We start from the raw sequence: 18,433 nt of genomic DNA, 5'->3' as shown, positions 1-18,433 counted from the left end.
AGGATGTGACATCAGGGTATGGGAGTTGAAATTTAGCTTGGCGTGTGTTACGGCTGCAACAGGCTCCATTTTGTCTTTATTGTGTCTGCAATAAAAGCCTGCTTTCTGGTGCTTGTGTGTCTCAGCTTAGATTACAGTAGCGTTACTGACACCTAGTGGCCAGTGTTGAATACACATAGCATTGTCCTTGAATGTATCTTTTGAATCCCTGATATTTGTATTTGAGTTCATTTAGACATTTTTAGGATTGAAACTGCTTAGTTCAGGCAAAACAATCCTTAACATTGTATATGATGAATAGGCCGTATTCAGTGGTCCATGAATGCACCGCAATTGCTGTTCTTATTTATAACCTCTACACTCTGACTCCATCAGTTCATCAATCATCTTACATTGCCATTCATTAGTGGTGAGTGCTATTGTGTATCGAGGAACCTTGGTTAGTGTAGGCCCCGGTTAGCAAACGTCATGTTAGGAGCCTAGTAGCCGGAACAGGAACCGGCAGTCAGCTACGTTGCCCATCTATGATGTCATCAGTGGTTGACTCTGTATTCCTTTGCTAACCAACAAAGTTCCACCAAAAATGTTAACACAAAACATGTTTTATCGTTTTACAATTTTAGCTTTAAATGATGAATGAAAGCGATAAATGAACATTTAAGGTGAACTTTACCTCATTTGAACTGACACAAATTGAAAGATCTGACAGTGAGATCCACTAGGACAGCACCTTTGGGAATATAATAATAATTACAGTCACTTTTATTGTGAATAGTAATCCAAAATCAGAGGAGTACGTCATGTTTGGAGGAGGACAAAACAGACATTTTTATCAATATTTTTTATTCAATATTAAAGCCTCATTTTCAGGGGAATCCCCACACACATACATTGACAGATTTTTATTGTGTGAGGATTGGCACACCAATATAAAATAAATCTGCCAGATGAAACTTACTTGGATAGACGTACTCACTAATGTAGGCAAAATAATTATAAAGAGATATTCGTGAAGGAGCTCTCCTAAACGTCTCACCACTCCTGCCGCCGACATCCACTAACACACACCTTGGAACAGACGTGGCAGCAAGTTGTCTATGAACTAGGATTGGACAAAATTCTTGCCCTCTTTCTTCTTCCACAGAATCATTTGGTTGAGAAAATATTGACTCCCGTTGCACAAAGTCCTTGAAATTGCCACAAACGCGTTAAGGAGAGCGTGCTTGTTATGTACGGGTCGATACTGAAATATCGATACTTCCTTTACCAGCTCAAATCAATTTTCAAATCTTTTGATACTTCAGGGGCCTATTGTGCAAAAGTGGGATTCAAACATCCAGGATAAATGGCTAACCTGACCTCAGCCAGCCCAAAGCAAGAGTGTACAGGCTTAATTGGTTGCACGCAGCCCAAACCAGGATGAGCAGGCACTGATTAATCAAGCCAGGTGAAATTAATCCCGTATCAGTGCACGAACGTGGCATCCTTAAATAGACCCCACCGTTTGATCACATAGTCACCAATTCACCATGGCAACGGAAGCAGCGTACTTTTCCCCCGACAGAAGCTGCAATCTTCTGGCTTAGGAGCAAATATAACACCACCACAGTCGTAAAACATTGTAGTGCGCAGACACACACTCACTGCTCCACTGAAACCATCATAATTCCAATCCAAATAGATGAGATTAGGGATGAAATGAAATAGATCCTAGGCCGGCTAACCTCACTCAATCCCCATGGTAACTTATGTCAGAACGTACTGTATTCCACTTTCCACTATCCCACTTTTGTGCAACTGGGTGATGGATAAATTGAGCCAGGATAACCAAGATCCATCCATTTTCTACCGCTTATCCTAACAAGGGCTGCGAGTATGCTGAAGCCTATCCCAGCTGTCTTGGGGCGAGAGGCGGGGTATTGCATTCATGTCACTTTCCGAATGTCTTCCATTCACATGAAAAAGTCAGTTTTTTTTTTGGTAATGTGAACAACCTCATGATCAAATTTGTGAGTGGAGCTTGAGTCTAAAAGCCCAGAGCATTTTAGTTCGAGATTATGTTAAGAAATATGGCTTGTACATAGACAGGCTATCGCAAATTAACATAACAATGTTAAAATCTGTATCGTGTGTGTGGATCAGAAACTGGAGATGTGTGCAAACATTATCCACAAAAAAACAAATGCTGCTCATCCCACCAGTCGGTGTTGTCTCATAAAACTTCATTGCCATTAAATGTAACAGTGAGATGCATGCTGCCAGACAGTATTGCTCCATGGAAATGGAAATGGAAAATTATAACAATCTTTTTCTTAGTTTGAGTTCTCATTCTAAAGAGGGACAGAAAAGCCCATGCATATGCATTATGTTAATTATTACAAATTTTCTGCTTACATAGACATACTAGAATATATATGCTAATTTCATTCCCAAAGAAGACTCATGAAAAGATATCACAACACTGAAATGCCTGTTTTGTTTTCATCAGCATCTTAAGAGGGTCAACTGTTTGTACTGCAGACAAATTTTTAGTTTGAGTTTGTCATTGACTTGACTTTACAAACTTCCAGCAGTCATCCATGTTCAAGACTCTTTCAATAATAAATCTATTTACAAATGACACTTAAATGCACTTTAATTTAGAGTCGTTGAATTTTGGGGCTTCACTCAATCAAAAATATATGAATGAATAAATTATGCTGCTTTGTAGTTAGTCAGAAATTGCATATTTAAGTAAGACTGTGATTGCTTGAAAAACAGCCTTTTATTGCAGATTAGAATTATCTCATAACAGGCGTGACAATAATAATAATGAGAACATAATAATCATCATCATCATTGTAAATAATAATAATAACATGGGCTACTGTTCCAGCCATTATCTAAACATTTGGGCCCGTATTCACAAAGCATCCTAAGGCTAAAAAGTAGCTCTTAGTGACGTCATTCTTAGAAAAATTTGAGAATTCCTCGAATTGTATGATTTTTTTACAGGCTTTTACATTTTTACAGGCTAAGATCAAACTTTTTTACAACGCATCTAGGGCCTTTAAGAGGAATTTCAAGAAGCCTAAGAATGGCGTAAATAGACAAGATGGTGGTAAGACGGTTGGGTCTGGAACCAGTTAACTGTAATAAACCGACTTTACTCTAATTCTATTGTTCAGTCTATTTTTAAATTTGTTACATTTTCCTTCACTTGACCCAATGAAACATCCAATGATGCCTTTTGCCAGACATTGCTGTTGACTGCATGTGGCTGGTTTTGCTTTCAGGCACCACATGGAATCTCCCCAAGTTGCACATTGGATAACTCCGCTATCCTGGCTGACCTTATGAATCCTACAGGAATGGTTTGTCAGACCACCGACCACACCCCCTCTCCGATGGCGAACAGCACACTCCATGCACTTGAGGGTGAGCAGCTCATTTAAAGTTGAGAGGGTGACTTGCTATAAAAGTTTATTCATTTAACAATAATTTGGCAAGGCGGGTCTCAACTCTCTCTCAAGCCTTGAAACAATGCGATTTGTGTGCATCATGTAGCAGCACTTTTATCAGAACAATTGAAGCACATCTAACGAAGAAAACAAAAGGCTATAACCTTGCTTTTGGAGGGGAGGGGCAGCATGGCTAAGGGCTAGAGGTCGTCTCCCAATCTGAAGGTTGGCTGGTTTGATCCTTCGTCCTCCCTTGACCATGTCGTTTGAGTTTTTGCATGCTAGTGTTATGAAAAAATATATTTAGAAATTCTCTAGATTCACCAGTAGATTCACCTAGTATGTAATAAACTGCAATAACGCTGTATTACTTTGGTAATAACTCAGACAAATGCAGAAAAAAAATAATTTTACCTGCACAAAACGAGCACAAACAAATGACACTGCTTTGGTTCAATTCGGGGGGGGTGTTACAAAATTCTATGTCGCCCCTATTGGTGGAAATGTATTTGTATTTGACATTTAACGTTGCATATAACGTTCTGCTTATGGTGTTCATGGTGTCATGGCTTATCTCAACCTGATGGTCGCCGTGTCGATCCTCAGTCTGTGAATACATTTCAAGACATTCATTCATTCATTGATTCATTTTCGACCGCTTATCCTCACGAGGGTTGCGGGGGATGCTGGAGCCTATCCCAGCTGTCCTGGGGCGAGAGGCGGGGTACACCCTGGACTGGTGGCCAGCCAATCACAGGGCACATATAGACAAACAACCATTCCCACCCACATTCATACCTATGGACAATTTGGAGTGGCCAATTAACCTAGCATGATTTTGGAATGGGGGAAGAAACTGGAGTACCCGGAGAAAACAGAGATAGCCGAGGGTGGGATTGAACTCGGGTCTCTTAACAGTGAGCCCCATTTCAAGGCATTTGTAAAATATTTGTAAGATATTTCAACGTTCAGTCTACAGCTCAGTTCAGCATTTTTTTGTTATTGCAGGGGAATTCATTTGATACCATTTGAGTAGCTGCAATAAAACATACACACCAAGTTAACCAAATGAATCAGGGTCACAGAGGTGGAAGACACTAAAAATAACCAGGAACGATAGTCACCTGGCCTACACTTCCTCCTCATGTTGTTCCTCTGGAGTCGTCAAGGCTGTGCTCTCACTTATTTCACTGTACTGTGTGAAATTCTTTCATCTACTGTTTTTGTGTCCGAGCATGCATGAATGTGCACATAAGCTGTTATCATTGTATCTGTATACATAGCTCTTTGTTGAAAAGTGTGTATTCTGCCTCTGTGTTTGCAAATGTGGGAGTGGTTGAACAAGCATGCATGCACTGGTGTTGGCAGTGTTGACCAGAATCAAACTATGTTATCTGTGTGGGTGAGTGTGTGTTTCGCGCGTGTGTGTGTGTTTATTCTGAATCTGGTAAACACTTCTGACCTCACTCTTCAAATTCACCTCATCTACAGTGTCATTTACATGCACACAATAGCAAGGACATTTGTCAGGCTCTTCTATTGCTAAGTGTGTGTGCTTCATGAGCTCAGTGTCAGTCCCTTAGCGAAGCATGCTGTAGAAGAGGAAAAAATGTTCCAAAATACAAGAGCTTGGAAAAAAAAATGTGCATAAGAAGGGGGCATCTGCTATTGGAGCAAGCTCGGAATAATCTTTTACAGAACAAATGCCTTTTTCATATCAAAGAGTGGGAGGCAATGTGAACAGATTTGTGTGTGTGTGTGTGTGTGTGTGCGCGCGTGCGTGCGAGGTGAAAAAAGAATGTGTTTTTGACAGTTGAGCTGATTAAGGTGCTGGCAGTGATGAGGAATGACGACTTCTGTGGAAAAAAAGGAACGCTGAGTGGAAGATAAAATGATTCACGGAAGATCTGACAGGAGAAATAACAAGAAAATATCAGATTGTAAGACTACAACCAGAGACAGTAGGGTGGAGAGAGTAATGCAGATAAGACACTGCTGTTTCACTGCTCCCGTGTGCGACGTCATTTGCGATGCATGCATTTGTGCACATGCTCAGATAGGACACAATATGAGTACAGTGGAACCCGTTTATGTTGACAATCTGTATATGTGGACCAACTCATTCATCAATATTGAATTCAAACAGTCATAAAAAAAGAGAACATTTTCATACTTTTACCCCTGCAGTTGTCTTGCACATTGTGGGACATTGCACTTCAGGTTTATTGGGAGGAGGAAATCTCACTAATGGGAACACTATGTTGGTTATCACCGTCCATTTAATAGGAGCAGATGGGATTACATGTTCAAAGATACATATTTATCCTTCATAATGGTTGCCGTGTTTCAGCAACTAAGACCGGGCATGCAGCCAATGTTGATTTCTCCACTGAGCCTCTTACCATGTCTAATTTCACTTTCACTTTTTCTTTTTTTGTGTTCTGCATCAATGCTTCGGGCAACGTTAAGGATGATCTAAAGTCAATCTTGGACAAAACAAAAACTTACAAACTTGTGCTCTTTTGGAGTGGGTGTGGTGCATAAGCCCCCTTTCCAGGCATGATCAATCAATACAATATACAATAGTGATGCTTGACGGTTCGAGCAGTCCGAACAGAAGCTGTAGTAATTCTACACTTGATCCAACTTCCTTAAGACGTGCCACATCAAAATACATCCACTTCACTACCTGGTGGTAGGGTCACAATGGAATGGATGAGATTACTACACATGCTCTGTGTAAAATATTAAATATTTGGGCACTGAAGAACAAAAATACAAATATGCACAGATTGAATAAAACATCAACAAAACTGCTGTAGGGTCAAACCTTTTATTATCACCCATTGTTTGTATGTCAACATTTGCTTACCTGTGCATATTTTTGACCGTTTTTGATTTATCAATAATATATTTTTCAAAAGCTCTTATAGAATGATTCCTCTATATTCACTCAACAAAGTGACAAGTGATTAGTGTACCTTTTGAATGTGCTGCTTTCTTTCCAGGAACATCTTCTCACATGGATGATGAGGCAGAACAGAGTGGACATGACACAGAATCAAGAAGCTCTGCAAATTTCTCCTACCTACAGGACAGGTATCCTCATTTTAGGGGATACATTTTGCAGTCACAATTAACTTTGTTCCATTGAAATATGTTGTGATTTATGGCAATATTGGTATACCAGGGAAAGCCCAGCACATCAGTTTCCATCCCAGTATGACAACCAGCAGCTGTTCCAGCATGTAAAAGCCTCCAAGAGTATGGACTTGGGCACGACTCCGAACCAGATGCACACTGGTGAGGATCGTGTATAGTTCACATTCTCTCCGTCTTTGCATCTTATGTTCAATATATGTAAATGTACATCATCTCACTTATGCATGACAGGTGTGTTTCTTTATAACGAACCCTCACACATATCACACTTATACAAAGATGGATACAATTGTTGGAACCATTCACTGAAATGACTTGACTGATTTGAAAAAGTATTGTAAATGAACTAGTGAAAAGCAATGTATAACTATTACTATTATTATTATTGCATTACTATTATTATTGGAAAATAATTATTTTAATGAAACTGGCTTGGACCTCTGTGTGGAGTTTGAAATGTGACTCTCAAGTGCATGTGTGTGCGGCCGTGCGTGTGTGCGTATTCGCGCACGCACACAGTATCTGTGCGAGACCCGAAAGGATTTTCCAAAAAAGCAGTCTGCTGAAGTAGTCATAAAAATTTGCCACAAGCTGATGTGGTGAAACACACACACGCACCAAAACACACACTTATAGGATTACATTTCAAGCTTGCTTTTGATTAGGAAAATATTTGCAGCGCACGGCCATTTACTGCTTGGTTTCTGTGGTTTCAGTTCCTATTTGGCGGTGTGCTACTTGCCAGTGTCAGCATTAGGCTTGAAAAAGAATTTCTAAAAGAATGAAAAAGAAATTCTAACAAAGTGGTCAGAATAATCTTCAAAAAAATGTTCATATAGGTGGAATGTAAACAAAGATTGACAAGGGGAAATTATGGAGGGAGAATAAAGTGAATGGTGAAAGGTTCAAAGAGAACGCTGACTGGAGTGAATAAAAGCAACCGCATTAAATGACTTCAGTATAAGATGATTGGGTACAAAGGGGACTTTTGACGTTGGAAAATTGGATAAAGCCACTTAGTTTCAACTTTGTGTACTATGTACTGTATGTGTGAGGATTTTTAATGGAAGCATATGTGTTCTTCGTTGCAGTTGCAGATGAGCGCACTGGAGGATCTATGGTTGGAAACACATCAGGTGAGGCAACCCTCCCTCCTGATTTTCACATAGACACACAAAACCACACAAAACCTCCAAACAAACTCTTTATAGCTATACAGGGTCAGGCAAAATGATCTGACACATTTGTATGTTAAATAAAAGGCAAATAAAGCAAAGAAACAAAAAAGTTTTTATTTTGGAAAAGTACATATAATGCCATTCTGTTTCATGATGTTTTAAAAATGAAATCAGTTCTGGTGGTGCGAGGTCGGCCGGTTGATTTTGGTTTCAATGCAGATCCAGTAGCTGTGAAGTTGGTAACCATAATAAGATGGTTTCCAGCTGCTACGGGATCACGTCTACCAAGATTGAAGTGCAAACGGAACACTCGTTGTGTTGCCGTTACAGATTAGTTTGTTTTGATAAACGTTTCCACAATGAAAGCGCCATGCTCACCAGTCCAATTCATGGTAGCAACTGAAAAAGAAACCAAAACAATGGCATTATAAAGAAACAAAGCAAAATGGCATTATATGTACTTTTCCAAAATAAAAACTTTTTTGTTTCTTTACTTTATTTGCCTTTTATTTAACCTACAAATGTGTCAGATTATTTTGCCTGACCCTGAATATATTTATGGTGTCCCAACTCCTTTCAGTCCCAAATACCACTGATCCAATTTGTTGCTTTGTTGCTGTACAAGGAATTTATTACCAAAAAGAAGGAGAAATTCCGCATTCGATCAAAGATTTGTCTTATCAAAACATGATCCCTGCATACCATATGACTTTGAAATGTGATGTGAGCACCCATTTCACTCAGCATCATGGGAACTGTAGTGATTTTAGCCATAAATTAGCTCATCATGGTTTCAGACAAAGGGTGAAAGCATGTGTAAAAAAGTAGTGGCTTATATTCAAGAATTTACTGTAATTATAGTTGCAAATCACTTACAGCAAACTCCAGTCAATTAATTATTAATTATGGCCATATAATACAAGTGCTTTGTATCCTTTACCGTACTTACTTTTTATCTCAAACTTTGGCGCTAAAGTGCCAAAAGCATGAAAAAATTCCAAGGGTTTCTCACACTAGTGGAATATCCACATTTTTTTTTCAACAGTTCAATATGCGGAAAATGTGTGTCCTTGTAATCTCCCACATCTAATTTAAGCTACTTCAGTGTAAGAACACTCAACCTCACTCTGGTGTTGCGTATCATTCTTTCTGGAAACAACTCCAGCGATTTTCTGCATTCTGCCGTGTCTTCAGTTTTAAACATGTTGTTATTACTTTTTATTTAAAACTTGCATTACCGTTAAAATAGGCCAGCCCACACTCAGCGTTATGTGTATTCAGGAAACATGATGGAAAGAATGCTGACATATAATGTGCTTATAATACTAATAAAATAGGAATGGCTCTTTTCTAACTGCTGAGAATATGGGGTGGGAGGGTTGTTTCCTTTCTAGTCCGTTTCCCGGCATCGAATTGGAGCTGTCGTGGTACTTTGATTCAGATGCATATTTTATGTTCAAGAAGTGGTCAAATGTGTTGTGGATACAGTATCGGTGTAGACGAGGCAGGGGACTAGATATATTGTTAATGTTCCCACCTAGAAAATGAGAAAAAATGTCCTAGAAGTGACGTTATCCTGGAAAAATTATTTATCATCCCCCTGTCCTAAGAATGCAAACACGTGACGCTTCCAGCCAATCAAATTTGCATATTCAGTGCTTCCAATTGACTTTGTTGCTAGAATGAGCAAGTCACCAGTCCCCGCCCTCCCGTTAAGTTCTTAGCTCCATCCATCCATTTTCGATGCAGCTTATCCTCACGAGGGTCGCGGGGATGCTGGAGCCTATCCCAGCTGTCTTTGGGCGAGAGGCAGGGGCCACCCTGGACTGGTCACCAACCAATCACAGGGCACATATAGACAATGTGGGGGTAGAACCCACGCATGCACGGGAGAACATCCAAACTCATTCCCAAGTGGAGAATAGAACCTGAGTCTTCCTGATGTCCTGACTGTGTGGCCAACATGCTTCCCACTCTTATTGAATAGTATGACATCATAATTTGCTCTATGGCAGCTGAAAATATCTTGGAGTCCTGGAAAATGATTTTGGGGACCCTGATTGTAGAAAATAAGGAATAAGGAATGAAACCTTGAAAATTCATAGGACTGACTAAGTGGGGGTAAGATTAAAAAACTCCTGTTAGAAGTTTACATCCGCTCATCATGGGAATGATTGCTATCAATTTTAATGGGCTATTGATTTATTGGAAGCAGTTATTTTAAAGGATGGCATGGTTATCCAAGGTTAATGATTTCCAAACAAGACTTGGATGCACAATTTGAATGGATTTTTCCCGAAACACTCTTGAAAGTCTTCTGCTGCGTTTTTGTGATTCGAGTGAATCAAGTACCTGATTCACTTCAGTATGTCACTCATAATAATTCGAGTCAGCAAAGGGAATCAAATTTCCATTTATGGGAATGTTTTATTTCCCACAATGGTTTTTTCCCCCTGCACAAACCTAAAAGAACATTTAGTCACACCTCTGAAATGTATCCTTTCCATATTGTGTTGTGATGATGGAAAGTCTTCATCATACTGTGGAAAATGACCCACTACCCATTATGTTGTAATTTAGTAGAATCTGAGATGGGGAGTGGCAGAAATGTCGGTCCTCATTCCATGTGACCATTTCTCTTTTATTATATTATAATCTAATATAGTAGTAGTAGTAGTAGTAGCAGTAATGTGACATATTTATAGTCCACAAATATGGTACATATCCAATCAACTTGGAGGTAAAATAATGCAATAGAAGAATCATTTATCAACCAAAACCTGTTCAACTGCAGATTGCCTCTTTTCTGAAGCCGCCTTAAATAGGACAGAAGGCTCAACTGTGCCAAATTCAAAATGTATATTGCTGATGGAATAAAAAACAAGTGGTTACAGTCGTTTCTTTTTTCACCATCTTAATAAGAACAGCCCACAGCTGTGTGTGTGTGTGTAATGAGCATATGAATATGTGTACAAAGGTATTCATTTATGCATAAAAGGGGATTTTAAATATGTGTCAGAATGTTTTACCAGACATTTAAATAAAAAGTGGAACAGATTGGTTTTTTATGACCTTTTTACCCAACCGTTGTTATAAATAAATACTTGCAGCTTTAACATTCCATTTTTAATGTCTTCTTCACCAATTATTTCTTCGGCACCCACCACTCATGTCCTCACTCCTGCTCCTACTTGCCCCCACACAGTCGTTTTCTTGCCAACACCATCCAGGCTTCGAGGCTGACAATCAGGCAGAGGGGCTTAGACCCAACGAAATGTGTTTGTGTGTGATGCTGAGGGGGACTGGTGCAGTCCATTGTCTGAATCTCTCCCCAGTGCAACTTTGACTTTGATGACAGTCACATCCTGCCGAGACGCTGCCAAAGCTGTGTCTTCAGAGCGCCATGTCTCTGTATATCCCCCTGTCTCTGTCATTGTGTACCGCTCTCTTTTTCAGATTTGTCTTAGGTTTTTTTAATTCATTGTTACTTTGTCTTGCTGATTCTTTCTGACTTTGCTGTGGATTTAACCTGAAAGCCTCCTAGTTAAGCTAACATGCATTGATGTATTGATTTGTCACACAGAGAGAAAGCCAGACGTCCCTTTGGGTGTGTGCATGCGTACATCACTTGCAACCGCTGCACATTAGCTCTTCTCCACAGTCCTGAGTCGACAACTGTCTTATTACTGCTCTGCTCACTTTCCTGTGTGTTTACATTTGCGTCTGTTTCCTGACTGCGAGGTGTCTTCCTCAATCTGGCAAACACCATGACGTGTTTGTGTGGTCTCATGGCTTCTGCTTTGTATATGGAATGCCCCTTGACCCTACTCCATCTCCTCCTGTAAGCCAATAAAAGTGAGCTGTAATCAGTAGATGGTCAGTGCTGTCGTTTTCTGCTGGTACAGCCATTTATCTCCATCAGGCGCTACACACTTATCAATGACGTTGTGGTGTATCGTACATGCTATGATACTTGGGAGAGGCAGGCAATTTGTTTCTGTCCTGATTTTTCAGTAACTTCCCATATGATGGATTCATTTCCAAGAGCTTTGTTTGTTTGAGGATGCGTGGTTAGAGGAATTAGACATACTGCAGAAGACCGTAGTGGACATGTTTTACCACATATGTCTGTAATGAAAGGTTCTGTGTTAAACCCAAGCATGTGTACTCAAGCTTAGAGTGACACTCCAAGAACCCTTCCAAAGTAGGCTTACTGTTATTTCCTAATGACGAGTATTTCCCATAGTTCCCGTAGTTCCCATAGTTCCCATTGTCTCATAGTGAATCACAGCTCAATTTATGTTCTTGACCAAAATTTTAGCCCACATTTTGCTCTGGTTTATCTCTGTCTCGGTTATCCGAGAATATTGCACATAACAAATATTGCGATATTAATATAGATGTGGACGGACAATATTCGCTTGTTTATTCAGGCATCGTTGTGTGTTTATGGCTCGCCTGAAATAAGGCTATTTATTACTTACGTCCTCTGGTTCTCTGAAAGCCTATGCCTCACACTCAAAGTTAACAATGAACTTGATTATGCTAAAAAATAATGATTACGTAACATTAAATAAATTACCACCATTAACTCATTTTTGACAGCGTTAATAATAAGTCTCATTTCACAAGATGCTGTACACAGGCCACACAGCTAGGAGATCCGGGTTCGATTCCCCACTCGGGCATCTCTGTGTGGAGTTTACTCCAGTTTCCTCCCCCATTCCAAAAACATGCTCGGTTAATTGGCGAATTGTCCATAGGTATGAATGTAGGTGGGAATGGTTGTGTGTCTATATGTGCCCTGTGATTGGCTGGCCACCATTCCATGGTGGACACCGCCTCTCGCCCCAAGACAGCTGGGATATGCTCAAACACCCCCGCGACCCTCGTGAAGATAAGCAGCATCGAAAATGTATGGATTTCACAAGATGATACAATTCACCAGCTGAGACGAAATTTTAATGTTAAAAAGTATACATATTTCAAAGTATACAAAAATATGATTATTGCAATCTACTCATTTCATTTCTACTTGTTACACACTGGTACACATTGTGTGGCGGTCCTGCCTCCACCAAAAAGACTCTATGACTGACAAAAGGTCTCACTCCATTCATGCCCTTGTTCTATGGAAGAAAGCTGCCAAGGTGCTGAAACCAATGCAGAGTGATTGTTTGGAGGCGAGTGATGAGGAAAACATATTGCATATTGTCTATGACGATAAGTGCACTAGTCATTCGATGTAGCATTGTACATATTGGACTTTGCATCAGCGTGTGGAATGTGGCTGTTACTACATGCTCACAGCACGTACGTATATAAAACGATAAAACTTTGTTGTTTTTTTGAGGTGGAATAGGTGAATCCCTAGTGTGTGCATTGTGCTAGCAGGTCTTCACAATTGTGAATCCACAGAAAAGGGAAAGATGTGTGTTCATGTCTCACTAGGATTGCGGATGATGGGCAAAGGTCCAGGTATCAAATGCACAACTTGTAACTGAGTGTAAGAGGTTTCTACTGAGAATGAATATGATGTGTGTGAAGAATTATTGAAACTCGTTCCACTGAATAACACTGACGGTTGCATCAAAGAGCCTGTACAGCATCTTATGATCTTATGAAGCAGTGCTTTCCACCAGCAGAAAGAACAATTAACTCGTTTGTTGTCAAACCGGCTCCTGTAGATACAAAAATATGTCAGAAGGAAGAGGGTGCAGTCGGGTGGAGACCATTTTGAATTATAAAAAAAACAAATAATAATAAAGCCGGTTGCATACGCTGCAGTTCTGTATACCTACAAGACAGACTGGTGGTAAGTGAATGGACTAAGCTTCCCTGTCCTTGAAGCTATCGCATTATAACATCCGCATCTTTTATCAAGCTTGTATTTCTCACCTGATCACTAATGGCTAGTTTGGTTTGGATGTGAAGAGGCTTAGTAGGGAGTCCCATGCTTTGCAGCCACGTTGCTTCTTTCCAATGCACTTAATGTGTAATTGTTGAGTAATTTTATTATGTCACAATATATTTTCAATTGTATATTCTGCCATTCATAATGAACACAACATATTTACCCATAATGAATACCATCAAACATTAAATGTGAAAATATGCAGTATTTTTCTTAGTTTTTTCAGTCTTTCATTAAGGCAGAGTCCGTCCTGAGTCGGTAGTGTATGACACAGGCCTCGGATATTTTTATATTCTTTCTGTGAGGGCTCTATCACCGATGGGTGCTGTTGAGTTGTAGAAATCATTGAAGAAGACCAACAGAACTGTATCTCGTCATGTCATGCCCTCTTCATGTGTACAAATGGTCCTCAGGTTATGGAAGAGTTGTGTTCCTACAGCGTGTTGTAAGTTGAATTTTAGTTGACAGTCACTGCGCTGCTCTGCATAGTTATTATTATTGTCACTTTTGTTTTTGCAATTTGAGAGAAATGACTACAATATCCGGGTTGACATTACAGTGTAATCTTTATCCTTAGTGATGATCAGGACAGTCGAGCGGTTGGACTGGAAACACAATTTTGTTTTATTTTGAAGTCTTCGATTTATTATTTATTTCCTCCATTCTCCTTTACTGTAGCCATGCCCATCTTCTCTTCTGTGTTTCTAACGCTCTGATTCTCTTTCTCTTTTTTTACCTTCGTCATAGTGTCTGTTTTTATTCCACCAATGGCCTCCCTTTCTAGAAAACCACTTGTTCTGCCTGTCTGCCTGCCTGCCTGTCAGCCAGCAAAAGCAATTGTATTAGCTTACATTGGCACTGTTTTCGTTGATGACACAAATCCTGCATTGGACTTGAGACTGGGTACGTTTGTGTGGCTGTAAAATAGATTGGTTTGGGGTTTTCTGTGTTAATATCTTAAACCAGGGGTGTCCACAGTGCGGGAAAAACACAGCAAAAATGAAAAAAAACAATCATCTGTAATTTATTCCATCTGAAATATGGGGTAATAACTATAAAAGCAATCTTCACTCGCTAAATGTACTGCAAAAAAGGGTAGTAAGGATAATTCATAATGTTGCCTACAGAGAACATACTAACTCCTTATTTCTAAAATCACAAATACTTCAACTTGCTGATATAGTTCATCTTCAAACAGCTAAAATAATGCATAAGGCTAAAAATAACCAATTCCCTAAAAATGTCATCCAATACTTCTCTACAAGAGAGGAGAAATATGATCTCAGGGAAGAAATTTGAAACACTTATATGCTAGGACTACGTTAAAAAGCCATAGCATTTCAGTATTTGGAATCAAACTATGGAATGGATTGAGTAAGGAAATCAAACAATGCACAACGATGAGCCAATTCAAGAAACAATACAAGCAGTTGATGTTTGCTAAATACAAGGATGAAGAGTCTTGAACCAGTCATGATGTGCTATATATATCACTATATTGACACTTACTATGGTACCCATTATGTCATTGGATGGTCATATGACCTCGTACTTCTGTATGTGACAAAAATATATAAATAAATAAACTTAAACTATATTGGGAAAGCAGGAAGTGAACAAATGTAACAGTTACTGATTGTAAAAGTACCAGATGGAGGGGTAGGATTTAATAAGCTTTGCTTCTTCCTACTCCTTTTGGACATGTGGAACTGGGAACTGATTATGTGATGCACTCAATTGTAATCTCATGTAATTTGATGTTCAAATGAAATAAAACCATTACCATAATTTTTATAATCATAAAACATTTTAAAGTGGGTTCCAGAACAAGTTAAGAATAAAGTCAAAACATTATGAAATAAAAGTCATAATTACAAGGAGATTTACAAGAAAACAGCTATAATTAAATAAATAAAAGGGGGCAAGGGTACGAGAACAAACTGAATGTTTAAGTCCTATATGAGAAACAAGGTCAACAAAGTAAAGTTGTATTTTCCGGGAAAATTAGCTTTGTTGAATATTTACATGTGTTGGTTTACCAGATATCAAACCGGCCTTGCATCCTTTTATTTTTCCATATGTGGTCCTCAGTGGAAAAAGCTTGGACACATAATATGTTAGACCTCAGTTATAATATCTCCCCAGTGGAGGCCTTCAACTTGGAACTGTACAGTTTATATAACAAAATGAGGCAATGATAAGTCAAGTCAAATTTATTTATATAGCCCAAAGGAGCGCCCATACTTCTTTATGGCTCTCGGGATTGTCAGAAGGCCGGCGTGTTGGGAGCGTAGGTGCTGTCATTATATAAAACTGGCTTTCTATTAGTAGTCCTGCACAAGATGTGAATGCGTGGAATTTACATTTGCTGCAATTACTGTACTGTACACCTGCTTGTGGATTATTACTCCATTGAAAGGAGTTTCATAAAAGCATACGTAATCTTGGTTGTAGTCAAATTATTATTTTCTCCAGGGTTCATTGTACGAAGTTGTCGGTTAGGTTTGTCATCTCAGTGATGGTCTGTACTACTGTTGATGAACATTGCCAGTTGATACAGGCTTAGCCCACAGGGAGAGAACTGGGTTTGGATAAAGATGTTGTCATTGGAAGGTTCAAACAGAGAGCAAGAACATTGCTAAACAAAGGCCTCGTAGCTGAGGGGCTCTAAATAACGTTAGACCATACATTCCTGTGTTGGATTGGAGCCATTTACTCTAAATCTACTTGGGATTTACTAGGGACTGAATTAGGTGGCCTTTTATTGTGGCCATCCTAAAGCACACCCATGTACAGTAATGATGATGCTATTGCCACAATAGATTGATTGTACATCCACATTAGTGTATATAAAATGGAGATTTTAACTCAAGCCAACTTAAAATGAGTATTTTCCACAGGAAGGCGGCTAATGGTTATATTGTCGTAGATGAACTTGATGGTTATTTTCCACATGAAATTATAATTATAGAATGAAGGTTGACATGATGTGTGCTCTGTTTATAGATGTGAGTGTCGGCAGGCACGGCCCTTGTCCATCTCTCATCTGAGCAGCCAGTGTACATTATGCATGCATACACTCTGTGTGTGTTCGTGGCAGTGTGAGTGGCCCAAAATTAATGCACCAGTCATGGTAGTCATCAGCGCTCTCATCTGAGGACAAAATACACACACATACGAACACAGCAAGACCAGTCATGTGTATAGGGAATCATTATCTTAAGTGATTCTGGTTTAGCGATCATGAATCAAAGTGGCATCGTATCGACAGTCCAGAGCCAGCAAAGAATTCAAAATGGGGGTGTGAGTGTGTGTGCATAATGTTAACCTGTACAAATGTATTTTGAGCTGGCAGCAAGCCGAGCCTGGCTCACCAATTTCCATTTTATTTCCTGTCCTCTGTGTCACCACATTCCCAAGGAATAAGTGAGGGTTTTTTTCCCCTTTGGGGTGTTACCCCTCCTTTCGTTTTTGTCCCGATGTGGTCATTATGTGCATGTTGAACCACAACAAAAAGCCCACGTTTTTTCCAAAAAGCTGAAAATGACCATTTGATTCTGAAAAAAACTTTTTACAGTGAATATTTGTACCTTTACCTCACGGTTTTATTCATCTTGATCACCTGTGTATCCCCCAAATGGTCCGCCTTCCCCAACCTCCCATCTCAGTGGCTTTGACATTTCTTCTCCTGCTCCGCTTCCACTCTCTGCAATACGTAGGTCTGTGTGCAGGAATGATGGATAGAGAACCCCTTGGAATAAAGCAAACACATTCATCACAAACTCAACAATGCCGTAGTAGACTAGATCACAGCTTTTGTTCCTGACTCTTGACTATGCTCTTTGAGGCTATGAGCCAGCATCTACTGCTATCCCCCCCCCCCCCCAAAAAAAAATGACTGTAATCAACTTGATACAGAACACTTAGTGTTTGATATTTGACAACAGCAGTCATCTACTAATCAGCAAATCAGCAAATCATAGATACTCTATAAAATGTTGGGATTTAAAAATGACTCATTTGTTAAAAAAAACAAATAAAACACACACACACACATAATACATAATATTTTTAGACATATGTGTGTGTCTGTGAATTGTACAATACGATGTATCCTAATGTAACTTGTTTGCATGTGTCTCATGTAAGTATTGTGTTCTATCACTGCCTATTAGCTCCATCGATCGCCATTGGACCCGGCCCTACTCTCGGCTTGAAAAAGTCCTGTTCGTTGGAGAGTCTGCAAACGGCCATGTCGGACAGAAAAAATGAACACCTACCTTTCCACCGTCCTCGTCCCAATATCGTCAGAGGAAGAGGTTGCAATGAGAGCTTCAGGGCAGCTATTGATAAATCCTATGATGGGCCACCTGAAGACGATGATGGTAGGTCTAATTTTCAGCTATGTTTGCTCATGCAGTCATTCATTGTTGATTGAGGTTTATTGGTTCCAGACCCAACCACGATAAGTGAATTTCTGGCGGAAGTAGGATTCAGTATTAATAATTTGATCATTTTTGAAGTTAGAGCATAGAAAACATGTTCTTCACTGACTAAATACAGCCTTTATCATTATTAGAGCCCTGTAGACATGAAATAACACCCCCATAGTCACCTTTACACTCCTATTATTCTTTGTGTTCACCACGTTGCTCAACTGTACTGTACAGGCCATGGGATCACTGCAAGGATTAAATATTATCAAGCTAGCGAGCTGACTAGTTAGCCTCCAATTTATT

The 18,433-nt window shown here is 39.5% G+C and overlaps 1 protein-coding gene across 5 annotated transcripts in view; it reads left to right on the top strand.

Annotated features, from left to right (window-relative positions):
- pard3bb (par-3 family cell polarity regulator beta b) overlaps nucleotides 1-18,433 on the top strand; it is a 133,772-nt gene that overhangs the window by 48,603 nt on the left and 66,736 nt on the right. For all 5 annotated transcript variants that reach the window (XM_058081722.1, XM_058081723.1, XM_058081724.1 and 2 more), the window contains 5 exons: nucleotides 3,276-3,417; nucleotides 6,449-6,539; nucleotides 6,631-6,743; nucleotides 7,694-7,738; nucleotides 17,870-18,079. In XM_058081722.1, the coding sequence (XP_057937705.1) occupies nucleotides 3,276-3,417; nucleotides 6,449-6,539; nucleotides 6,631-6,743; nucleotides 7,694-7,738; nucleotides 17,870-18,079 (601 nt within the window). The remainder of the gene's footprint in view (nucleotides 1-3,275; nucleotides 3,418-6,448; nucleotides 6,540-6,630; nucleotides 6,744-7,693; nucleotides 7,739-17,869; nucleotides 18,080-18,433) is intronic.

Source organism: Doryrhamphus excisus, chromosome 9 (genome assembly GCF_030265055.1).
Source record: "Doryrhamphus excisus isolate RoL2022-K1 chromosome 9, RoL_Dexc_1.0, whole genome shotgun sequence".
NCBI lineage: Eukaryota > Metazoa > Chordata > Actinopteri > Syngnathiformes > Syngnathidae > Doryrhamphus > Doryrhamphus excisus.
Note: the sequence above shows the minus strand (reverse complement) of the source record. Positions and strands in the feature narration are given on the sequence as shown.